Raw genomic sequence first — 25,907 nt, 5'->3', positions numbered from 1 at the left:
GGAAACCAGGACTCCGGCTCCTCTTAGGCGTGATGGTGATTAACCAGGACTGGTCAAACCCCTCCACGGAAATAAACTGTGTAAGTCAAGGTTCTGAGTTGTGCAGCCTAGTCGGGAAGACTGAGTCCACCAGCCTTCCCATACCACCAACTTACGTACCACCTGATCGACCAGCCTCGTTTGTCATGAGAATTTTTACTGTCCTGCTTCTAAACCCCAGTGTCCACAATTCGGTACCCAGAGGCCCAAACAGACACAGAAAGCTAAGAAGCTAACAGCAAGCCTACAGTCTCTCATTTGACGTTGCCTTCAAGCCCCTCTACCCCAAGCTTGCCGGTCTGCTACCTTGGGTGCCAAGTCAATTTCCCGCAGCAGACAGGAAACACGCCCTCATGGGTCTTTGGCACAGCTGGGCCTCCCAGCTTGGAGGTCAGGAGGGGAGGCACTGGGTGAGTCTGACCTGCTTCCTCAGGCCTCCCCAGGAAGCAAAGGGCTGGCTGACTCTAGGAAGGCTTGAGAGGCGAAGCGCCTTCACAAAGCCTCTTTTTGCTGGGAAACAAAGCTTTCCACATTGCCCCAGGCCTGAAATCTGCAACCCATCTGAAGGGGGCCTGACCAAGGGGATAGCAGGACAGAGGCTGTGTGAAAGGGCTGCTCCGAAGCAGACAGCGGAGGCCCCTCTGGCTTCTCTTCTCACGTGCCAGGAGGTCAGGCTGTAGGACCTCTGACGGCCTGACATTTTGGCACGTGAGAAGAGAAGCCAGGGGGACCTCCCAGCGACAGAAGAGACCACCAGCCTGACTGCCCAGAGGCCTGCCCTCCCCCAGTGTGAAAGCCAGGCCCGGCCATGGGAATCTGCCAGGGGAGAAAGGTTCTGGCTGTAGGGCGTTGAGTGTTCCATGACTTCCTGGCGGGTATGCCTAGGGTGAGCCCTGGGTGAGGGCGGCAGGGTGCAGGTGGAGGCCTCCTCCCTCTCCACGGGGTGCTTTGGGACGGCTCACGGCAGCAAGAAGCACAGACAGGGCAAACTGCAACATCAAAGAGCCCCTCGTGTCTACCTGGCAACAAACGGTTTCCCTGCCCCGATTCCTGGCACTGGGCGCTGCACAAAGCTGGCCTGCTGTGGACCTGACGTGACTGTGGGGAGGGGTCGGGAAAAGTACCTGAAAAGGCGAGTGTCTGGGACCACCCGGCTGCTGGCAATCCGCTCGCTCTCCCGCTGGTTGAAAGCATACAGCTTATAGGGGTCATCACCGACGCGCCACTTCTTGGCATTCAGATACTGCCGCTCATCAAACTGGTCCCATAGGTCATCCCAGTCAGCATCCGGAATCTGTGTGACATGAACAGGAAGTCTGTGAGGACGGCTCCCGGTCCTCTCAGCCCCCCTCTGGCTGTCAGTGCCCAGCCGCCAAGACCAGGCTTGTGCTGGCGAGGTTTAGCTCCAAGATAGGGGCAGAGGTAGGACGTTAATAAAACCATAAGCGACGATAACAACAGAATGACGATGACAATGACAGCTACCATTTAACGAGTGCTGTGCTCACATACCAGGCACTGTGCTAGGACCTATACTCTCATTATCTCGTGTAGTTCTCAGAGCAGTTTTAGGAGATGGAGGTCGTTCGTATTCCCACTGCACGGACAAGGAAGCAGGCTCTATAGCCCAGGTAGCTGGCTCCAGATCTCACAGTTAGGATGCTGCAGGGCTGGGACCTGGATTCTAGAATACCAACCCCAGGGGCCACTTCTCCAGGGTAATTTGAGACACTCGGTGAAAAGTGCTGGCACAGTGGCTGGAGCATAGCAGGTGGTACACAGTGACTGTCATTCCTTCCTCTGCCACAGGAAGGCGGCGATGAGAAGTAAGCAATCCATCTATAATGGTGTGCTGCCCACCAGACGGATGCCTGTGTGTCCCTTTCTTCCTCCAACCCAGGAATCTGGGCTTATTTTTAAGGAGCATCCACGGGGGAGCAAGTAACAACCCTCACCACAAGCGAAGACAGTGCTTTAGAATGTATAAGGCGGTTTCTGCATTCACGATACCGTTTCACCCTCCCCAAGACCCTCTGCAGAGTAGGGAAGACAAGCCTTCAGAAAGGTTACTGGCTTGTCTGAGGTCGCCCAGGTGGCTGGTGGCAGAGCCCAAAGCAGAGCTCTGTCTCCTGGACCCTCCAGTGCAGAGGAGGTGAGGGGATTCACACAGGGAGGCGACGGCTCCTGCCCAGAGCCCAGGCTGCCGCCTCTGCTCTGCCCACCCCAGCTCTGCAGCCAACAGAGACTCCACACAGCCAGCAGGAGGTATGGGCTTCAGGGCCTCAGCACAGTGGATGCTTCCCTTGATAGCCACTGCCCAGTGGGTACTAGTGCTGACCCCGCTAGGGGAGAGCTGGTCTGTATCAACAAAGCTCAGACCTTTCAGGTGCGTCAAAGCCAAAAGAGTCCTGTGCCAGGAAGAACCTATTGACTAGGCTCCGACCTGGACCACGAGGGCTGGAGCCCTGGGGCTGGCATCGAGGGTGAGATGTTCATTCATGTGTTACTGACCCTCCTCGCTGTGCAAGTATCTGAAGCTGCCCGGGTACCGCCCATCCCATCATTGACTAGGATGCTCTTCTGCACTCAGGGCATCTAAACAGGAAGGCCCAGGGCAGGTGCTGCTGACAGCAGTGCAAGCGCTCGGCCCACATTTGGCAGGTAAGGGGGGCCACTCGCCCACATACACATTCATCTCAGGCACCACTGCATCTTATCTGATAATTGATCTCTCCCTTTCGCTCTCTCTCTCTGTTATCTCCTTTTGAAACAGCATTCTCCTGCTAATAGCACAAAATGAAGCACTGGAAACCAGTGATTTTTATCCAATAATTGATTTTATTAATGTCCTGTGATACTGCTGCTACATGGGGGTATTTGTGTGGGGGTGGTATGAAACCCCCAGCCTGGGCTGTGTCATGTCACAGCCTGAAAGATGTCACCTGTGCTTGGAACATGACCTCAGGGCCACCCTGACATCCCATTCTTGCGGGAAGGGCCACGGCGCCCTGAACCATCTCCAACTGGCTCATGCCCCACTGAATTCACTGCAAATCTCAAAATAAGTTGTGAGCCCCTACAGTGCTGTGTGCTGGGGAGGGGAGATGCGGAGATGGAAGGCCCCTGCCCTCCAGCGGGCGCAACATTGTAGAGACACCTGCATGAAGACACCTGTAACAGAGGAGCGAGGGACATGGGAACGGCTTCCCAGAAGCAGCAGCAAATGAGTTAGGACTTAAAGGATGAGCAGGGATTTTGCTTTGCTTAAGGGGATATGGGGAAGGGAAGTACGTGTGCAGTGAAAATCCAGATAAAAGGCAGAATGGCTCAGGGGAGGAGCATCTTTTCAGGGAATGGCTAGGTCGGAATGGGGAGGTCAGAGTGTGGACTGCAAAGAGAGCAAGAGTGAAAGAAAATTCCAGAATGTGGCTGGTCCCGTATGAAGCAGGTCAGGGGAGAGTATCTCTGGCTGCGTGTGCAGGATGGAGTGGAGGGAAGAAAGCTCCTCGAGGAGACCATTTGGGAGGCAACCTCAGCACTTTAACCCGGTGGGAAGGGAAGCCTGATGGGGCCCAGGTGTACAGTTCCATCCATCAGCTGGAGAAGCAGGTGGTGGGACAGGCACCGTGGGGAGGCACAGGGGCTGGAGTGAGGGCTCTCGACCAACCTCTAAGTCTCATCCCAATCCCTGCTTTCTATTAATGCCAGACCAGGCTCAGGGCCAAGGGGCTACAAGTTTGGGTGGTTTGCTCAGCCTGGTAATCGCCACCCTAAGGGCAGCTAAGCATCCCTGGCATCTTTGGAGATGGTGCCGTGAGCACTCAGCTGGCTTCCAGAAAGCCTACAGCCAGAGCAGCAGCCAGGCCGGCAAGAGAAACTGTCTGAGCAGTCCGTCAAGGGCATCCTTGGAGGGGACCACGCCCTCAGACGCTCACGGGTGCGGAGCTGGTTCCCACTTTGCTGCACTGGATCCACTGGGGGGATCTCCCTGTACTGGGAGCTTGGTGTTTCTATAATGATGTCTGGATGTATTAAATAATGGTGAGACTGTGTTTAAGACAACACTACCATTTGAATAGCAACCTCTATTTTATGAAGCAGGTATTGCAGGTACCTGCTACCTTGCAGGTACTGTCACAGAATCCTCACACAACCCCCATTTGGACAGGGAGGGGTCGACTTAGAGAGGCAAGGTGGCTTGCCCATGCACGACGGCTAGTAAGTGAAGGGACCCCCGACTGAATCTCCCTAGGGCCTCCCAGCGCCATGGTCTGTTCTGTTTATCATGGACAGAACAAGGGGCGTCCTCTCTGCCGAGGATGAATGGGCAGAGAAAGACCCCCCTGGAGGAGTGGAGTGGGGGACATGCCCGCAGGAAGGGCCAGACACTCCTGCCCTGCTTGCCCCCAGAAGAGAGTTGACCGCGGTCCTCCCAGAATTTCTAAAGGGGCAGTGACTTTGCCAGATACTTCCAGTCCTGATTTGGAGCTGGTTTCCAAGCTCTTCAATTCGCAAGTCCCCACATCCGGCCTCTAAGGGCCCAGGGCATGTACGCTGTACCCATGCATCGGATTCCTCGCTTCCTGGCTCATGTGAACATCGAGAGAGTTTCTGAACAGGCGCTTTCACCTTCACAAGCCTTCCTAGCACAGGAGGTGAAATGCTTTCCCAAAACAAGAACACACGCCAAGGAGCCCCCCCCAAGGGCCCACCCCAGAGCTGCGCCCACTGCCACGTGACCCCCCAAGCTGCTACACTTGACTTTCTGACCGGAATTTATTCAACCTCGAGTGTGTGTGTTTCAAAAGAGGAGTATGAGGCCACAAACAAAAACGCAGACCATCTTTTAAGTAGAAACTATCTGATTAAGCCAGCCAACCCCCTGGCCAAGACCAGTGCTTAAATAATTTGGTACCAAAAATGAAAGCTCGAAAGCACCTCTGTTAAGTCGCTTCACTTCTTTCCTCTCACCACACTTCCACGAGAAATCATGAATCCCCTTCCCTCCATCCTCCCCTGGCCTGTTTTCTCTCACTCTGGTTTCAAGCTGTTCAAGCTGATTATTTGGCTCAAGAAACATGGGTGTAGCCTTCCCTTCTGTTAGGTTTTGAAGATGCCTCTATTTTCCACTAATGCTTTTGTCTCCCTCCCTTCTTTCCCCAGCTTGGTATTACTAGTTTTCTCTTATTGATCTAAGTCTCTTCTTTTTCACTTTCAAATGAGAAAATCTCTAGCCCTTGCTAAGGCTTCCATCTTACTCTGAACTGCACCTGATCCTTAAGAGAATGTCTCAGACTCACCCTATAATAAACAGCTAACACCTTGGGGGGCTCTTATCATGTGTCCTAAATATTTACATTTAATTCTCACTATAATAGATATCAGTAGTACCATTCCCATCTTATAACTGGGGAAACGGAGGCACAGAGAGATTGAGTAACTTGCCCAATGTCACACAGGTAGCGTCAGAGCCAGGATTTGAGCCCAGGCAGCCTAGCTCCAGCTCCCATGCGCTCAACCATTAGGTGACTCAATCTTAGTACATCCTCACTGCCATTTTCTTGGGTTACCTTCAAAGATTATCTATGTGTTTCCCACCATTTTTTGAGGTCCAGTTCTTTCTTTGCTTAGAGATCTTCCTCCACACAAGGATGTCTGTACCCCCTCTCACCATCCTCCCGCCCGCCCTTCACTCCCCATTGTGGGCAGTCATTCTCCTCTCAGCAGTGGGCTTCATCCTGCCAGTCTAGGGCAAGAAAGGGGGAACTCTGCAGGCAGATTCCTGCAGGAAGATGGGAATGTGAGAGACTAACACACACAGAAGGTCATAATTGAAAAAAATGATATAACTGATATTTTAAAGACGATATAATTCATCTATCCACCCAATGTTTTAAACTCTAGTGCAACATTCCACCGGTGGACATCCCACAAGTCAGGGACAGAACGGTCCCAAGAAGCCCACTCCAAGCTTCAAAGGACTGTAACTTCTAGAAGTTTTCTTCTAATTTTGAACCAGAATTTGTCTCCTGGTAGTATCTCCCTTTGGGGCCTGGTTTTATCCCCAGGGATATTTAATGCAAATCTGACCTTCCTTTTTCATACCCTTTAGATATTTAATGGCAACTATGTGTTCCCTGGGTCTTCCAACCCCCCATTATATAAGACTTGCAACTTAGAAAAAATGACACAGAGAAGTGCAAAAGATCTACCAAAGGATCAAGAGAACAGGAGTAAGTGAAGTTGGGTGGGGTTCATCAAGGAATTCAAACACCCTGGAAACCCTTCCGTATGTGCAGAACGAGAAGGGAGACATTGCTCATAATACAATCTAACTTTTATATGCAGGCTTCCTAGATGGAAGCTGCTTTGTTGTGCCTTTGATAAGGTCCACCACCTACTGGGCACACAAAACTACCCATCCCAGCTCCCCTGTCAGAACCTCAGAGGGAAGTAGTGAGGGGGGGGTAACCCAAATGATGTCTAACCCTTACAATCCCAATATACAACAGAAAATTGTATCCCCAATCTCCAAGTGAGGAAACTGAGGCACGGGCAGGATTAATTATTTGCCCAAGTTCACACAACTGAGAAGTGTGCCTCAAGGCCTGTAGACCCAGTTTCTACGCTAGCTGTGCAGCCTGGCGTTCACATCTCCACGCATCCAGGCTGCTTCCAGGACCGCAGCCTGTGGCTTCCCAGCACCACCCCGAGTGCCCCTGCCTTCTACCCGCTGGAACCGTCTGCTTATAGCACCACGGCAGACCAGATACTCGCCAGGACCTTCATGCTGAACTACAGCTAGATTCTGCATAAATAACAACAAATGCGGTGGGGTTTTTTTGAACGTATATTTTGTTTTGTTTTATTTTATTATTTCTATTTTTGGGCCACGCCCCACGGCATGCGGGATCTTAATTCCCGGACCGGGGATCAAACCTGTGCCCCCTGCATTGGAAGCACAGAGTCTTAACCACTGGACCACCAGGGAAGTGGCACAAATGTGGTTTTTAATGCATTACTGGGCTTTCTAGAACGAAAATCTTCACCACAAGAAGAGAGGTGAGGCCAGGGAAAATACAGGGCCTAAAGCCAGAGCTGGGATAGTTGAATGGGAAGTAAAGATGTGAGGCTGCCCCGAGGGTAAAGGTCATTGAGAAAGTAAAGCCAGGCTCCTAAAAGGTGGGGTAACTGAACCTGAGTCTTCCATAATTAAGGTCGAGGAGTGGGACTAAATGGTCCCAGATCAGCTGTAACCTGGCTCCCAGCAGAGACAAGTATAAATACTATCTGGAGGAAAGCATCTCTAAGGTAGGCTCCCAGGATTCCCATGTAGCTCACCAAAAGATGGAATCACAACAAAAAATGACCAGACACAGAGGGAACAAGTCCACTATAAGGGAGAGTGAGTGGAAACTATAAACAACGTATTCTGATCCTCCAAGTAATCCAGACACAGAAATTACAGATACAATATAAAGCATGTGTAGGTTGAAATGTGGAATAAAAAATTAGGAAAGAACAAAAGTTCTTTGTAAAAGAACCAAACAGAATTTTTAGAAACAAAAAATTATAATAATGATTGAAAGACAAACAGAAATGTTTACAGTCTTCAAAGCATTTTCACTGGAATATCTCATTTGTATTAACCCCATGCAGGTGGCAGGCCAGTTAGGTGGTTCCCATTTTGCAGATTGGAAAACTGAGGCTTAAGAAAGCATAAGAGCTTGCTGGAGACGACTGAGACTCTAACCCAGGACTTCTGACCTCCAAACCAGTGTTCTTTCCCCATCACCAGATGTTTCAATCACCCACGGGGCCACTTTGTTCACCCTGCTAGGCAGTCACAAAAGTGCAGGAGGATCTGCCCACTTCTGTACTGTCCTAATGTGCATCCATCTGGGAAGTGACCTTGTTTTTCCAAGGGCCAGTCAAGAGAGGACAGCAGAATCCCTCATCACACCAGTGCAGCTATGTAAGTCCTACCTGGTAGGAATGGTCTGGGAGAGGAGTGACTGCCGGTAACAGACTCCCCACAGTCTGCAGGACCAACTCAAACAAAGGAGGAGGGGCAAGCCAGCCCTTCACTCACCCATCTGGGCTCATGACAAAGGAAAGAGCTGCAGACTCCTTCTCCCTCATCCAGGGACAGCACATCAATCATGGACGATTAGATAAGACCTCCATTTCAATCTTTCCACCATGTATTATCACCTCTTCCTCTCACTGGAATTCTGTCTGGGGAGTTATTTAACTGATGTGCGGAAATCTAAATTTAATTTATTATGATCTAACTCACTTTAGAAGCCAAATTACCCTGCACTGGAGAAGGATCAAGTCAATATCCCACTTGGCTTTCTATTTATCTTCTGCACTGTTTTCTCTTCTTCTCTTTAGGATTCATTTTATCTCGGGTGCTGGTAATAAATTTAAATTTTCCTCAGAATTAGGCAATTGCTCCTTCAATGTTGTCGTTTAATGGCTAGTATTAATTATATGAAAGTCACTTTTAAAGAATCTGATAGATGGAATGGGCATATAATAGAGGAGGAAAGGGCTATTTCTCAGGCCAAATGAGGTAGCAGATAACTCATCAAGGGTAAGTTTACTTTTCTATTCCACCTCCTTCTGTCTTTCTTCCCCACGTTCCTTCTCACCCCCGCTCCCTCAAGAGCCAGGTGCCTAGATACTGGGTCTGCTGTGGCTTCTCTAAGCCACTGGGGGGTCTTGACAGTCTGGATACCACAATGACTCTACTGCTGGCTTTAGTCTCATTTGGTCTCGGACAAGAGACACCACCACCTAGCCCCCTCCTCCTCCCCGTCATTGCCCAATACACACACTGACCACCTATCTTCCAATTGCACATCACATGCAAATACAGCTTTGGGGGATGCTTCGAGCTTTCTGGAAGAAGAAAAGTTCTGATAATTATTATAATTGCCTGAAAACTCCAACTGTGAAATATAATGTGATTAACAGAATGGACAGAAGCCCAGCTCTTGTTTCCGGAATAGGGGAAGAAAAAGAGCCTCATGCAATGTGGGCCTTATATGGAGATTAATTTGCTTGCTAATTAGCATGAGAGGGAGACGCCAGGGAAGTATAAATCAGCGTGACTGGGCAAGAAGGTCTGGTCCCCCTGCACGTGCCAGGGTGAGTGAGCCCTAATGCTACACGTCTGCTCCCTTCCTACCCAACGCCCTACACATTCCACCACCAAAGACCAAAGCCAGGGCTCCTTTATGGAGATGGGCATCTCACATCACTTGTTTGCTTGAAGAACACCTCCCAGTTGCTGGTGGGCGTGAGGATTAAGAGAGAGCTGGCCCCACCCGCATCATCGATTTCTGCATCTTCTTTGTGTTCAAAGATGGAGCAGTAAACAGACCATGGGAACATGAGAAGCCTCTGTCCCTTTCAGCTCTGGAACCCAGAGAGTAAGAGATCAAGTGGGGTTGGGAGCCAAGTAACCGAACGGGGCCCAGGAGGAAGAGGATTTGGTGGACTGCATGGTGGCACAAGGAGGGTGGTTGTGCCTGTAACCAGGAGGCTGGCGCTGGAGGACACCAGGCATGAAGAGACGGAACCTGTGCTCGGGAGGGCCCAAGGAGAGGGCCTGGACCTAGGGAGAGGGGACCGGAAGTGAGCTCAGAAAGGGAGGCCTCCAGCTCAACAGAACTGAAACTCATTGTTTCTGGTGTGGACAGCTGAGTCGTCTTGGGCACAGGGTCACCTCCAAAGGCTGAGGTCTGCCAGGGTGACACTGCAGCCATCTCTCAGGGCAGGGTTGCAAGGGAAAAGGAGGGCATTCCTCCTGGGATGGCCCAACAGTGTGGCCACAGCGGCTGGTAAGAGTCTCACTCACTAGAAGCAGGAAAAAAACAAAACACTAAAAATGAGACTTGAATTTCCCAGTGACAGAAGAGGTCTCCCTCTTCACCTGTACAGGGCCAGGAAATATCTTAAGGCATCATCAGTAATCTCGTTAGCCTCAAGGAATAGCTACGGAGGCAAGCAATTTTCAAGGGGCCCGACTGAACCAAGGTGTGCAGGAGGGGTCACAAATGAACATGCCTTCAGGGTCACCGAGAAGAGAAATTGAGCGAAGACCTTACAGGTGCCAAACAGTACCCGCCTAGTGACACTGCCTTAAACCTCCCCTTTGGGTGAAACAAAATACACCCATGGGGTGAGTCTGCAGGCTTCCAAACTGTGACCCAGAGACAGTAATGGGGTAAAAGGAAGAGGGTAAAGGAAAGGAGGGAAGAATGAAGGGAAAAGTGCTCATGCTATAGGCATCAAGCTTTTGTGACTTCTCTTCTCTTTCAAGGGGCCCCTTGTACATTTCAACTCAGTTTCGCCCTGACAGACATGCAGCGGCAAGAGTGCTGATGTGTGGGAAGGTGGAGATGGGCAGAGAAGGGGATGCACATCATCAGAGAAGATCCTGTAATTCCTGTCGACGGTCCCATAGATGCTAAAAGAAAACACGAGTCAGGAAAGCCGGTCCCGAGCCTGGCTCTGCTCAGCGTGCCCTTTCAACCTCCTGTGGTCGGTTTCTTCCTCCACCCCAAGGGCAATACGAATTTTACCCCACACAATTTTACCGTCCTGGATTAAGTCTCAGAAATGAGATAAGACCCGAAAATTGCTCTGCAAAACATAATGCAAATGTAACACATTATTATTGTCAACATTGCTGTGGTTACTATTATTCCTTTTGGGGACTGAATGCTAATGGGGAGAAAAGTTTACAATTTTACGATTTACGGTCGGCTAAGTTACGTTTAGCTTCTTCCTTCCCTGTGGCAGAAATGTGACCTGTGACTGCATCCTCAGGTGACTGGGTGCACCTGCCTACTGTCCGGCTGTGATGAAAGAGACAGGTCATGATCAATGCTGATGTCGCCTGGGGCTCTGGAGGGCTCATCCACCCAAAAGCCCCACCTCAGATATGGGTTTGAGCACAGTGCCGTGCAAACGACACAACCAGAAAACTACTTATTAAAAAAGTAATACATAAGGTCACTGCCAGCTTGGAAGGCTGGAAACTGAGCTCTGTGTGGCCTCTGTGCTAACTCCCTTTTTTATGTGTGTGAAGGTGGGGTCTGGGGCAGGCACAGAGGCTGTGCTGGGTGATTCTGGGGGGAGACCTGGGGATCTCAGGGGTGGGGTCAGAAACCTGAACCTGCTTGAGACCCCAAGGCTCCCATCAGGCCAAGGAGCCTGCTCCCTGCTCGACTGCTGGCCCCTTTCCTCCTCTGACACATTAGCCCCAGAGGGTCTTCTCCAGGCGTCCTGGGACTTGGCTTCCAAGGGCCGGAATGGCCAGTCCTACAGCTATCCTCACAAGGAATATGTTCGGCAAGGTTTGCAGCTTCCCCAAATCTCCCTCTAGGTTCTTCTTGGGCAAAGGTGACCGTGGAGTAATCAAGATGGAGATGGCTGTGAGAAGCCAGGGAAGAGGACCGACTTGAAAAGGTGATCAATTCTCACACTGGACATAGTCACTCAGAACAGCAATCACAACTAATTGTTTTGTAGCATTTACTGCGTGCCAGGCTCTGTCCTAAAGATGTCTCTCATTGAATACTCGGAACAAACCTGAAGCAGGTGCTATTATGAACCCTATTTTACTGAAGGTGAAACTGAGGCTTGAGGAACTAAAGAGATCAGCCAAGGTCACACTCCTAGTAAGTGCAGATGCTGGGATTAAACCCAGGCAGGTGGGCTCCGTCATATCCTTTACCGGGACCTACAATGGCAGAGGCTCATTCGTGGAAAGAGGCTTCCAAACCCAGCTCCTGCCTGGAGAAAGATGGAGGAAGGAGGGGGGAGGAGGTGCCCGCCAGAAGCCCCGTCATACACTTTCCGCCGAGGCTATCCTGGAAACACCTCCCCTAATCCATAGGTCAGAAGGTGCTAAACTGGATTTTCTGGCTAGAAGGAGTTTCAGAGTCATGTCCCCTAAGCCCTATCATTCATTCCCCAAACGTGACATTAGCAAGAAGCCTTAGCTCTTGGCGGAGGAGAATTTGTTCCTCTCTTCTCCGCCTGCCTCCGAGGTGCCGGCTAGATCTCCCCAGATACTGTGTGCAGGCAGGGCCCAGAGCTTAGCGCATTTTCTATCCGCTCTGTAAATAAGGTGACATCCAGATACCCTCCAGCTCCCTCAAAACTAGGTCAGCTGCTGAATATGCAGGTGTGGGGTTGGAGTGAATAACTCTGAAAGGGCTTTATCTCCCAGGACTCCATGGGGGCTGCTGGCTGGCTTTCAGTGAAAGGGGCTCTATTATGTCAAAAGCAGACCCAGCAGACATCACGGCTGCTGAATCTGGGTGGGGGCAGGATGCCCACCTCTGTGAAGGGCAAATTTAGTGCTGCGGGCAACATAGCAAGTGATAATGGCAGTGGGTTGAAAAACTGGGAGAAATCTTTACGAGCCTGTCCTAAATACTGACCATCTTTACAGCCTGGCAGGAATCTCGTCTATGGCATCTTGCATGAACTATAAAGAAGGGATTTATAAAGCACTTGCTTTTGCAAACAAGACCCACAGGGGCATCTCTCTCACCTTAGGAAGCACCAGTAATTGCTCCCCAAATGACGTGCTCGTCACCAACCATTCTTGTCCATTCGTTAAAGCACCTGTGGCATGATCCCTTCTGCAGGTTAATCCTGAACTGTGTGAGGGATGTCAAGTGCTGGAGTGACATTTAAAACACCTTCTACCCTCATCTGTGTCATATTTTAGACTCCACATATAAGTGATATCATGCGGTATTTGTCTTTCTCTTTCTGACTTACTTCACTTAGCATGATAATCTCCAGTTGCATCCATGTGGCTGCAAATGGCATTATTTTGTTCTTTTTTATGGCTGAGTGGTATTCCATTGTATATATGGACCACATCTTCTTTACCCATTCCTCTGTCAATGGACATTTAGGTTGTTTCCATGTCTCGGCAACTGTGAATAGTGCTGCTATGAACATACGGGGTGCCTGTATCTTTTTGAGTTAGAGTTTTGACACAAATGAACCCATCTACGAAACAGAAACAGACTCATGGACATAGAGAACAGACTGGTGGTTGCCAAGGGGGACGGGGTTGGGGAGGGATGGAGTGGGAGGCTGGGGTTAGCGAATGTAAGCTATTGTATATGAAATGGATAAACAGCAAGGTCCTACTGTATAACACAGAGATTCAATATCCTATGATAAACCACAATGGAAAAAAAAAATATATATATATAAGAATGTATATATATGTATATGTATAACTGAATCACTTTCCTGTACAGCACTAACTAACACAACATTGTAAATCAACTACACTTCAATAAAAACAAAACTAAAACATCGCCAATCCTCTAATTCAACATCTTTTAACCCACAGTGGTCTTCTCTTTCGCTTCTTCAGAATAAAGCTTACTCTGACTTTAACCACAGACGGGACTCTCTGGGGATCCGGATTTGCAATTGAGATACATCGGGAAGAGATTAATCACTTGGCCAGAGCTGTTTTGGTTTCTGTCCTACTGCCTAAGAGCACTCACTACAAGGTTCCTTTAAGTAATCCATTTCCTTAGTGCACTAAAATTAGACTCTGGTGACAAAGAAAATTCAGTATCTCCACTTTTCCAGAGCACTGTCCTGGGAATGAGGTAGAAACTATCAAAGCCCTCTCACCCCGTGCCTCTCCACCCACCTAGCTTCTTAGCTTGGACTCACTCTGGTCCACAGCCGCTGGGCAGGACCCTTTCCTCCTGCAAGGCCTTACACTAAGTCTCAGGTTCAATCTCTTCCCGAGAGGAGGGAGTCAAAGCCAATGGCATGAATCCGACCCTCAAGTTTTTCAACACCATCCTCTTTCTTCAGTTTCCCAAGGACCAGATTCTCTCCAAGGGTTCTTCCACCATCAGGATCTTAGGTCTGCCGGGGGCAGTGCGGAGGGCAGCGGGGTGGTAGGCCAGTGTGGCATCCTCTTGTCTCATGTGGTAAGCGGCTCAGTGCCGGGCTCCCCCCGGCCTGGCCAACTTCGGACACACGCATCAAAGAGCCTCTCCCAGCACATTAAACATTAAGGCTTTCCAGGCAGCAGACACAACTGTACCTTCTGGTCTGCCTCTGAAAGCGAGGCTGGGGAAAGCGGCAGCCCTGGGGGTGGCAGGAGGGTACGGTGGGTGCATAGACAAAGTAGGTCATTAGCGGTAAAGACTACTATTTTCAAGCAGTTGTTAATGCTTTGTTTATATGGATTTCTCCAAATGTGACATTTTAATGGCATCATACTTGTGTGATTACAGTGCAGTCGACACCGCCGGGCGGGTGGGGGGAAGGCGACAGGGACTCCAGCGACCTGCTGAGGGAGGCGGCTCCCGGCCCCAGCAGCCAAGGGGACTGTCTCGGTCCTGCTCAGGCCAGGTTGCCTGATGAGCACGCAAAGTGGCTCCCCAGAGGGCCCTCTGCTAGACGGGAGCCATCAGGGCCCAGGAATCTTGCAGCCAGCCTAGCCTTGGGACAGAATCAATGCCCAGGCTGCAGGAGAGGAGATGAGGGGAGTTGTACCTCACCCCGGAGACCACCCGTCACAGCTGCCCTTGTCATTCACATCTTCATTCATTTATTCATTATTTCTTGGGTTCCTACTGTCATCTGAGGGAAAAGGCAATAGATATTCAGAAATACAGGAACAAATTAAGATGGAGAGAGTGGCGAGGAAAAGGATCCCACGTTGATTGGGAGCCCGCTGGCTACACAGCATTGAGCGAGGATTCGGCACATGCGTCTTCCTTGGTCCCTCAGCAGCATCTATCCCACCGGGGACACCCCCCTTCAGGTGCTCTTGTCTCTTGGCTCCCAGGAGCCCTCTTTCTTGGGCTTTTCCTCATCCTCTGCCCTCTTCCCCACCTCTTTTGCTGGCCTCTCCTCCTCCCTGGCTTCTAAATCTTGGAATTGCCTGTGGATTTAATCCCCCCCCCCATTATATGCTCATCACAGGTGACTGCTTCCATTCCTGTGTCTTCAAAACCTTCTACAGGTGGATATTTCCCACGATATCTTTCCAGCCCAGATCTCTTCTGAGCTCACGTCTAGATTAAATAGATGCCTACTTGCCATGCCCACCCGGGTGTCTCACAAGCATCTCACGCTGAGTAGGTCCCATGTGGAACTCGTGATCCTCCCATCACAACCGGCACCTCCTCCAGTCTGTCCCCTGTGAGGAAACAGCACCAGCACCCGTGCAGCTGCTCAACCGGGAATCTGCGTCATCCTTCACATTCCTCCTCTCTCACCCTCATCTTCACTCTGATCGCTTGTACCCCACCCACCACCATGTCCTATGGATGCAGCCTCTACCACGTGTCTCCATCCTTCCCCACGACCATCCCCATCTCTACAACCACGCCCACCACCACTGACTCCTGTCTGAAATACTGACTGCAATAGGCCCCAACTCCGTATTTCTACTTTGGGCCCCAACAATCCATTTTCAGGAGTTACCGTCTTAAAATGACACCTGATCCTCTCCCATTCGGACTCAAAAGCCCTCCAGTGGCTCCCCGCTACACTCAGAATACCATCCGCACTCTGTACCATGGCCCTCCGAGCCCTGCCTGACGTGGCTCCACAAATCCTGCAGCCTCACTCCCCTCTCCCTTCCCCTCTTTGTTTACTACGCTCCAGTCACACTGGCCTGTCTTCAGCTTGTAGAACAAGTCACGCTCTTTCCCATCTGAATTCTGGTCTCCCAAAATTCATCTGTTGAAGTCTCCAATACCTCAAGAGTGTAACCGTGTTTGCAGATGGGGCCTTTAGCGAGGTAGTTATGGTTAAATGAGGTTATTGGGGTGCGCCCTGATCCATGTGACCGCATTTGGAGACAGGGCTTTCAAAGAGGTGATTAGGTTAAAAAGAGGTCATCAGAGTGGAGCCCTAATCCCATATGACTGGTGTCCTTATAAAAAGAGGTAGAGACACCAGGGGTGCCCTCTTACCAAGAAAAGACCATGATGAGAAGGCGGCCATCTGCAAGCCAAGGAGCGAGGCCTCAGGAAAAACCAGCACTGTCAACACCTTGACCTCAGACTTTAGGCCTCCAGAACTTTAAGAAAATAAACGTCTGCAGTTTAAGCCACCCAGTCTGTGGTATTTTGTTATGGCAGTTCTTACAAATGAATACACCATCGCAGGCCTCCATGCCTGCCGTGCTTTCTACCTGGAATATTCTTCACCTGATCACTCCTCTTCATCCATTGGCTCTCAAACTAAGTGTTACATCTTTAAAGAGGGCCTCCATGCATCTTGAGGCTGCATAAAGTCCCTCCTATACTCTCCTAGGAACTTACACGTCTCTTTTACAGAACTGGGAAATCACAGCCTGTATCAGGTACATTGGTCTAAGTATATATTTCATGTGTGCCCCTGCAACTTGGCCACACCCTTCCTGAGAGCAGGAGCTGGTCTGTTTTGCTCACCACTGTTGGCATATTGCATGGCTCATGGTAGATTCTCCAATATTTGTTGAATAAATGACTCGATGGATGTTACTTATCTCATTTAATCCTCTTAAAATCCCCAAGATCTGGGTATTATTATTCCCACGTCATATATAAGCAGAGCTACAGAGGAGAAGTACATACGCTCAAGGGAAGCCATCAGGGAAGTAGCAGGACTGAGAGTTGAACCCAGACCATCTGCCGACGAAGAACTTACAGTGGTCCTGCCTATCCAGAGAAAGGAAGAAACAGCCAGGGCTGGGCCCGTCAGAGAACACTGCGGGGAGGGGGAAGTCCTGGCCTGGGCCACACTGAGACAGGAGTACAAACAGATGGGAGGTGGGGGTGGGTAGAATGGATGCCCCCAAAGAGCTGAGTGTACCGTCTCTGTCCTCCAGTTACTGTCTATCTTGGGTAAGCGATTAACCTCTCTGAGTGAGCTTCAGCTGCCTATTCTGTAAAATCATGATTCTGTTTTGTGAACAAACAGACTAAATGAAGCGCTGAGCACTGTGCCGTGCACGCACTAAGCACTCAGTCAACGGTAGCTACAACTTCATCTGTTGGTAAAGTGAAGACAGCAACGTGTGTCCATGGGGCAGGAAGTGATCCCACCAGAGATGCAGTGAGGATTCCCAGAAGGAACCAGGAGATCAGGCTTTTAGATCTGCCTCTGCCACTACCTTGTGTCCTTGGGTAAATCACTTCTACTCACTGGGTCTCTGGTTAGTCTCCCCACTTGTCAAATGTAGGACTTACAGCAGGCATTCTCAACTATTTGGAGGACAGATGGCCCCCTTTTCAACATGATGGAAGCCCTTCTCCCCACAGAAATGTCTGTGTAGACACAGATACCAATTTCTGCTTACAGTATCAAGGACCCAGTGCCACCATGGAACCCTAGGAGGCACCCGGCTTTCAAGTCCGCTGTAGCGGTATGGGTGCCTCCCTGAAAAGATGAGCTCACACAGGCAGACCTGGCAGGGAAGAAATCAATGATGTCTTCCCCCCCCCCCCCGCACCTCTAAGTTATACTTTAGGGGCCCAGAGCCGGTTCCCCAGCTCTGCCAGCCTCTGCCCATCCCATGCTGAGCACAGTAATGACGGCTGCTACACAGAGGGACCACATAATCGGGCCCTGCTCTGTGCTGTGCTGGGAAAACACAACAACCTTGAGATCTATTATCCCGATGTGCAGCCCCTGGGCCTGGCTGTCATCTGGACAGCTCTAGAAAACACCCCCAGAGGTCCACGAGGGAAGAGCCCTGGGAAGAGAAGCGGGGTGTCTTCAGCTGCTGCCCCAAAGCTGAGGGTGTCTGAAGTGGGGAACGTATAAAGACGGGTGGAGGGATGTCAGCCTGTCTCAGGAAAGTCTCTACTCCATGCTGCCCCAGCTCCAAGTACAAAAGGTTATTTTCTTGGCCTCTTCGCGGAGCTGACCAACAGATATGCTTTGGGGATGTTAAGTCTTCAGATCCATATTTAATTTTCATGCTGCTGCTGGAGTGACTTTTCTGAAATATATAGTTGGATCCTATCGACAGAATAAAGGCCAAGGTCCTTACCATGGCCTGCAAGTCCTTAATTCCAGTCCCCACAAAACTGGTATCCTTACCTTAAACTGCCACCACTAGTACTGAAAGTAAGTTGAGAAAATCGGGTCCCTGCCATCTGAAAGGGGCCCCTCCTCTTACATCATGGCACTTACTATAATTACCTATGTGTTGGGCCTTCTTCTCCCAAACTGCACAGAGGTAGGAGCAAGGACTTTCCCTCTGACTCCTGGCATAGAGGCTGGGCGTCCTAATGAAGACTACTCCCAGCCTCGGGCCAGCTCTCCACTTCCATTCTCACCCCAGCCAAGGCTCTCAGGCTGCAGAAAAGTGGACGGAACACAGAACCCCCAGCCCTCAAACTACTCCTGGTGGAAAAAATGAACAAGCCCAGACATGCTGGGAAAGGGGTCAAGAACTGACTCACCCTAAGTCAGGGTCAGTAGGAAAGGCAAATTGAAAACACACTGCATGGCAATGATGCAAATGTCACTGGGGAATACGGGGGGTGGGAGGAGATGAACAAAAACGAACAAAGAAATGGAGCATAGCATGAAAACAATTAAAAATCCCACTGCACATACACATAAACCAAAAACCCCAGTCTGAAAGAAAATATAACCTAAGGAACAGAAAGAAATTACCCAAACACGCTTTGTACCATAGAACAACTTAAGAACATGAATTTAATAAAACAAGAGCTAGAAGATCAGATGATAAAACAAAGAAACAAACTGAAGGATTATAAAATCGAGAACCACTAAATGCTTTTGCAGAACCAGTAAATAAATGTAGAAATTCCAAGTAGCAGATGAAGCAGAAAATCTAATTTCTGACAACTACAGGGTTCCATCCCCGTCTGCCACCCAGTAGCAGTGGGTCCTTGGGTGAGTCACTGTGACTGCAAAGGAGAAAAGCTCAATTTATTGAAGCAACTAGAGGAGAGAAAAAAACATGCAGAAACAGCAAAGGTGACCCGACATCAGAAAACCAGCGAACCTGAAGGCGAGACACAGGTGAAACGCACAAAAAGGTATTCATCCTTTAAAAAAAAAAGCCCCTGAAATGAATAAAAAATGGAATCTGTACAGCAAAAGAGCATGCCACGTTCCACAAAAAATTGATACAGAACAACTGACCCAGAGATGGTTCCTGATTTAGGTATCGAACTTGGACGACTGAGACAGAAATCATCAAGCATCCAGGCAGAACAAACAAGACACCTTCTCATCTACAAAAGGAAGAACGTTTGCTGACTTCAAACTTCCCCAGAGCAACATTCATCCACAGATGCCAGTGAAGGAATAGCCACAAAGGCTAACTCCAGGTATGACCCGAGAGCATCTTAACCTGTTCAAGCGTGGAAGGCGAGAGACTGACGTTCCCACTGTCAAAGACCTTGGGGATCACGGCACCTCTGAGCCCATTTTGAAGAATCTACTAAATGATAACATCCAGCCAATGAAGAGATGGTTCAAAATGAAAAGCCCGGGCTTCCCTGGTGGCGCAGTGGTTGAGAGTCCGCCTGTCGATGCAGGGGACACGGGTTCGTGCCCCGGTCCGGGAAGATCCCACATGCCGCGGAGCGGCTGGGCCCGTGAGCCATGGCCGCTGAGCCTGCGCGTCCAGAGCCTGTGCTCCGCAACGGGAGAGGCCACAGCAGTGAGAGGCCCGCGTACCGCAAAAAAAAAAGAAAAGCCCAGGAATGGAGTATAAGAACAAGGGGCACAATGAATCTATTTAATTATGGAATTAAAACGAAACAGCTATGGCAATGGTCATATAATGCTGTGAAAATGTTACCGACTCTGACAATCTGAAAATAATAATAATGTGGATAATGGCTTCAGGCTTTTATCTCTGTAAGCTATCATAAAAGCTGCTGATAAGGAACTAAAATAGACCTAAGTTTTCTCAAGACCTGGGCTCTGATGCCAGCTCTACCACTCACTATTTGTGTGATTTGGAGGAAGCTACTTAACTCAGTTCCTTCACCTGTCAAATGGGGAGACTCATGCCCATCTCATAGGGTTTAAGGATTAAATGAAAAAATATATATAAAGCAGTGACTTGCACATAATAACTGTTCACTAAGAGGTGAAGGAGACTGAAGATGAGGGTGAAAATGGGAATGAAAGTGAGCACCGCCACCTCAACGCTCCCCGCAAAGAGGCAAGAGGATGAACCACTGCTCTGGGTCTGGATACTCATGGGAGATGCTGGGCTTTCACAAAGGTCCCTGTCCCAGTGCTCCAAAACAGGGAGAAGCGTCTCCACAGAGAGGCGTGGGGCCCCCAGTTTCCAACCAGGCAGAGAACAGCCCCCTTTCTCAGGACTGAGGAAGAGAAGCCAGAACGGGAAGCCAGACTTCCTGGCAGGTGACAGCAGGCTGAGGGGCAGTGTGGTTCCAGCTTGCCAGCCAGCCGCCACCTTCTCCTGGCCGTCCCAGGCGACCACTGCAGGACCAGCCCTGAAGGATGAGGCACCCTGGGGAACAGAGCGCACAGAGGTCAGGAAGCCGAGTTCTAGACCCGGCAATGGCACCCACGTATTCCTCTCAACCTGTCTGTGTCTTTCCTCATCTGTGAAGGAAGAGGGTGGGAGTCGATCTGGAAGTTCTCTGGTTGACTGTAAGTGTAGAGTGCGGAGTTCTGGGCAGGCTGCATGCCCCATATGATGTCTCTGTGGCCTCAACTGACTCAACAGGCAAACCAGAGGAAGGAGGGAGCAAGGCCAGGAACAGGAGACTGAAGTGAGCAGGGGAGGGGACCAGGAGAAGGAAAGGAAGCAGGAAAGGACTGAAGCACCGATCCGATAGCCATAAAGGAGCGTCAGCTCGCTGCCTGCAGAGACAGCTGGAGGTAGCTGCCTTCAACCTGCTCGGAGCCCCAGGACCACACTCCTGATAAGGGAACTGCTGAAAGAAGCCAACTCCACCTTATTAAGGGAGTCCAGAAAACGGCAATAAAAACTGCATCCATCGATCCTAAAACCAGAGTCAAATCGGGATACTTGCAGAGTCTCAAAGTATATCCCTCTAAGATTTTTTATTAATTACAAAGAGGAAAAAATGGCATTTTACAATGGAGAAGCTGGACAGGCACCACCTTAGCCAAGGGATCAAGGTTAACACCACGCTCGTAAGACACATCGACAGCATGTATCCCCTGAAATGATGTGCCGAGAAGGGCTCAATATGGCCTCTGCAGCATCCTCACCCAAAGCACAGAACCTCCATCTGGTCGGGAGAAAACATCAGACAAACCCAATCGAGAGACTCACTGGTACTCTTCAAAGTGTCAAGGGCACTGGAGACACGGAAAGAGAGAAACTGTCACAGATTAAAGGAGACTAAGGAGACAGAACAATCAAAGGCAATGTGGGATCTGGAATTGGATGCCGGAAGAGACAAAGGACGTTAGTGGAAAAACTGGGGAAGTTTTAAACTGTAGTTTAGTTCATGGTAGGTCTTTAGTTTAGTTAAGGATATCATTCCAGTGTTAATTTCCTGGTTTTGATAATTATATAATACTATGGTTATATAAGATGTTAATATTAGGAGAAGCTGGGTGAAGGATATAGGATTCTCCATACTATTTTTGCAACTTTTCTACAAGTCTAAAATCATTTTAAAATAAAAAGTTGTTTAAAAAAAAAGGATGCATCTGTCCAAATCCATGGACCACTGAGGTACTAATTGTGCTCCTAACCCCTTACTTAAGTCCATTCCACCAATGCCAGCCAGTCCTGCTCCTGCTGTGCCCAGACTAGGGCAGCAGTGTGTGTGTGTGTGTGTGTGTGTGTGTGTGCGCGCGCGCGCGCGCGCGCACGCACGCGCGTGCGATGCAGGCCTTGGTCTGGTAGCCTGGAAAGCAATGAAGCATGACCATGATGTATAGAGATCCCAAAGTCAGAGAATGTGGGTTCAAAGCCCAGCTTGGATTCTCACTTGTTAGGTGACCCTTGAAATATTACCTAACCACTTTGTGCCTCAGTTTCCTTATTGGTAAAACGAGATTAGAACAGCAGGTCTGTAGAGAGGATCCAAGGTGCCAGAGATGCTATTACTGTCCCACCCTGAGCCTTTTCCTGGGCTCAGGACACTCTTCCCTCCACTGACTCCTCGCTGCTGATGAGCTAATGACTCAGAGCTGTCTCCTTTTCCAGAGAATTCACCCCAGTGAGTAGGAGTCTGGCAGGGTCCCCTCCTGGGAGTACCCGAGAAGCCAGTGACTAACTGGCACCGGGGACCCAAGGCCAGCCCTCCTGCATGAAAGTCGGACCAACTCTGAAGCAGTTCCTAATCCAGGGCTCCCAGCAGGACCAGGCTAAAGCACGTCTCCAGCGGTCCCAGCAGGACCAGGCTAAAGCAAGCGGTCCTGCTTCCCTGAGGTCCCTCCTCTTGGAGGCGTGTCCCAAGTAAACCACTTCCACAGGGATCCCTGCCTCAGGCTCTGCGTCCAGGATCAGCCGCTAAGGAGGTGGATAACATGCTGGCTGGATGGCCATAGGACCCCAACACTGGCTGTGGGTGGAAGAAGCTGTGGCAGTGGCTATTTCTAACAGCCTGGTGATGGACCAGCCGGGATACAGGTAAAAGTGTGTGCCCTGGCTGGTGCAATGCAACTGGTGTTGAAGGAGTCTGAGGGAAATCGCACCTATACAAACTGTGGAATCAGGTGGCTGCTGTGGAATCTGGTGGAGAAAAAAGTCGGTCTTCTTTCAAAAAGGTAACCGTAGCCAGGTCTCTTGAGGACTATCAATCACAGGGTCTAATTTGTTACTGACACCTTGTGACCCAATAAGCCATCAACGTCCCCCTGCTGGACTGCGGGCAAAGAGAGGTCAGCTAAGAAATGCGGGCCTGGCCCAAATTAGTCTCACAGTGGGTTGACTGGATCCACAGACCTACCTGGTGGTCATGTCCCTGGTTCTTCAATATAAAACTGGAAAGGACAAATTTAGTTAGCAGAAATACCACGTTGATTCTCTGACCTGTAGTATAGGAGCCGCTGTGATAGGAAAGGACACGTGGAAGACCCCGAAATCCCATTCTCCCTGGAGAATTAGTGCCACCCACAAAGCTTTAGAAATGCCAAGGTAGCGATGCCTATCAATGCTCATTTAAATCACCATCCTGGCCAAGGCAAAGACCGGACGGACTATGGCAGATGACAATAAACTACTACAAACCTAACCAGGTGGTGGGCACGAGTAAAGCTGCTGGGTCATTTGCGGTATATCTGCTAGAACAGAGTGACACAGCCTTGGGTCATAGCTACTGACCTGGTGAATGCTTTTCTTTCAATACCCATCAGGAAGGAAGATCAGAAATTCACTGAAATTCATATGAAATGGACAATATACATTCATAGGCTAGCTCCAGGGCTGTGTTAATTCTCTGTCACAGTGTCATCCAAAGGGCCCCGGACTATCTGGACATACCTTAGAACATCACATTCGTCCATTATATGGATGGCATCATGTTAATCAAGCTAGATGAGTGGAACTAGCAAGGATCTTTGAAGTCTAGGTAAGACACACGTGCTGCAGAAGATGGGAGATGCACCCTATGAAGATGCAAGGGCTTGACCTATGGCTGAAGTTTTAGGGATCCCAGGATCTGGGGACTGTTGGGACATCCCCTCCAAAGCAAAAGGCATGGGATTGCACCTTGCACCTTCTCCACTGAAAGAGAAGCATAGCACGCGCTAGGTCTCTTCAGGTTTTGCAGTCAGCATATTCCACACTTGGGAATACTGTTCCTACCCATTTAGCAGATAACTTCAAAGTCTGCTAGTTTTAAGAGACCCAGAACAAAAATGGGCTCCACGGAAGGTTAAGGCTACAGGTCAAGCAGCTCTGACACTTAGGGCATACAACTTGGCAGAGCCCATGGTACCAGAGGTATCTGTGGTAGAGAAAAACACTGTATGTAGCTTCTGGAAAGACCCAAAAGAGGAGCTGCAGCATAGAACCACAGGGCTATGTAGCAAGGTTATAGATGCCATTGAGGCAAGGAAGTATATGCCAGGACGTGCTTCTGGGCCCTGGTAGAAACAGAATATTAAAACACACACATGCACACACACACACACCCCTAACCCTGGGTTATCAAGTAAAAGAAGAGCATAAAAAAAATCTACCCATGGAACATGAAGCAACCACAGAGCCCAAACTACTCACAATGGACTGGATAGCGTGGGACCTACCAAGTCATAAGGTTGAGTAGGCCTTGGAGAAGCCATCATAAAATGGAAAGGAACGTCCACAATTGGGCTTAAGCACGTCCAGAAAGAAGGCTTCAAAAACCGGTGGCCCAGGGCTTCCCTGGTGGCGCAGTGGTTGGGAGTCCGCCTCCCGATGCAAGGGACGCAGGTTCGTGCCCTGGTCCGGGAGGATCCCACATGCCACCGAGCAGCTGGGCCCGTGAGCCATGGCCGCGGAGCCTGCGCGTCCGGAGCCTGTGCTCCGCAACGGGAGGGGCCACAACAGTGAGAAGCCCACGTACCGCCAAAAAGAAAAAAAAAGAAAAAAAACCAGGTGGCCCAGACCCCTTCTCCTCCTCGTCACTTAGAACGATTGCACCCACATTGCTCACTCAGCTCACCAATTCGGCCTCGTGGGGAAGGGGTCGGGGTTTCCGCTGACAGATAAAGGGGAAAGCCTGAGCTTTGTTCTCGGGTTAGCTGGATCTACAGATGGGTGCAAACCACAAATAGACTGTGGTTGCATTAGATACACCCCATTGTGGCCTTGGAATGGTGCTGAGGGAAAATCCTCCCAGTGGGTAAAGCTTCAGACAAGGCTGTCAGTCATGCGCCTCGCGTGGAGTGGCCCAAGGAAAGGACATCCATGCTCTAATGAGCCGTGGTGAACGGCTGAGCTGGTTGGTCAAGGGCCTGGAAGGAGCAAGGTTAAGGCGGGAGACAAGGAGATCTGGGCTGATGCACGTGATGGCCTCATGGATGCTGGCACGTGTGAGGAAGTACATGTCACGTGTTCATGCCCACCAAGAACACCCATGGCGAAACATCCATGGCAGAACAGGCAGCCAGCCTCTGTCCTTAGCCACCCTAGCGCTTTCACAACGGGCTCAGGAATGAAGTAGCAGTCATGGAGGCAAAGGGAGAGGGTACGTGTGGGCTTAGCGGCTTGGGCTCCCTCTCATTACGTCTGATCCAGCCACTGCCACAGCCACGGGGCCAACCTGCCGACAACAGAGGCCAATGCTGAGTCCGATACAGCACCATCCACTGGTTGCTGGAGACCAACCAGCCACTGGGTGCAAGTTAATTACAGTTGACCCTTGAAAAACGTGCGTTTGAACTGCACAGGTCCACTCATATACAGATGTTTTCCAATAGTAAATAAAACACTACTACATGGTCTGTTGGTTGAATCTTTGGATGCAGAGGAACTGTGGATACAAAGGGCCAACTGTAAGTTATACTCAGGTCACCCCCAGTGTTGTTCAAGGGTGAACACTGGACCCTTCCATAACGGAAAAGGCAGCGAGAGATTCATCATTCCCAGATGAACACTCCAGGTGTGTGCTTGAATTTCCTGTCTGCAGAGCCTTGACTAGTACCACTGCTGAGGGCTCACACAAAGTCTGACCTATGAGCAGAGGATTCCCCATAATGGCATCCTGTACCAAGGGACTTACTTTATGTCAAAGAGGAAAAGCAATACGTACGAGACTACAGATCCACTGACCCTAAAACACACTATGCCATCTACAAGACACGAGCCTATTAGAGCGGAGCTGAGGCACCAGCTTGGAGATGACGCCCTGAGAGGACAGGACATC

At 50.0% G+C, this 25,907-nt stretch overlaps 1 protein-coding gene across 2 annotated transcripts in view; it reads right to left on the bottom strand.

Annotated features, from left to right (window-relative positions):
* The window catches only part of GALNT14 (polypeptide N-acetylgalactosaminyltransferase 14), a 232,100-nt gene that overhangs the window by 97,118 nt on the left and 109,075 nt on the right, over window positions 1-25,907 (bottom strand). For both annotated transcript variants that reach the window (XM_033425224.2, XM_004268185.3), the window contains exon 2: window positions 1,164-1,333. In XM_033425224.2, coding sequence (XP_033281115.1) covers window positions 1,164-1,333 — 170 coding nt within the window. The remainder of the gene's footprint in view (window positions 1-1,163; window positions 1,334-25,907) is intronic.

Source organism: Orcinus orca, chromosome 13 (genome assembly GCF_937001465.1).
Source record: "Orcinus orca chromosome 13, mOrcOrc1.1, whole genome shotgun sequence".
Taxonomy (NCBI): Eukaryota; Metazoa; Chordata; class Mammalia; order Artiodactyla; family Delphinidae; genus Orcinus; species Orcinus orca.
The sequence above is the reverse complement of the archived record's forward strand: the minus strand, read 5'-3'. Positions and strand labels throughout refer to the sequence as shown.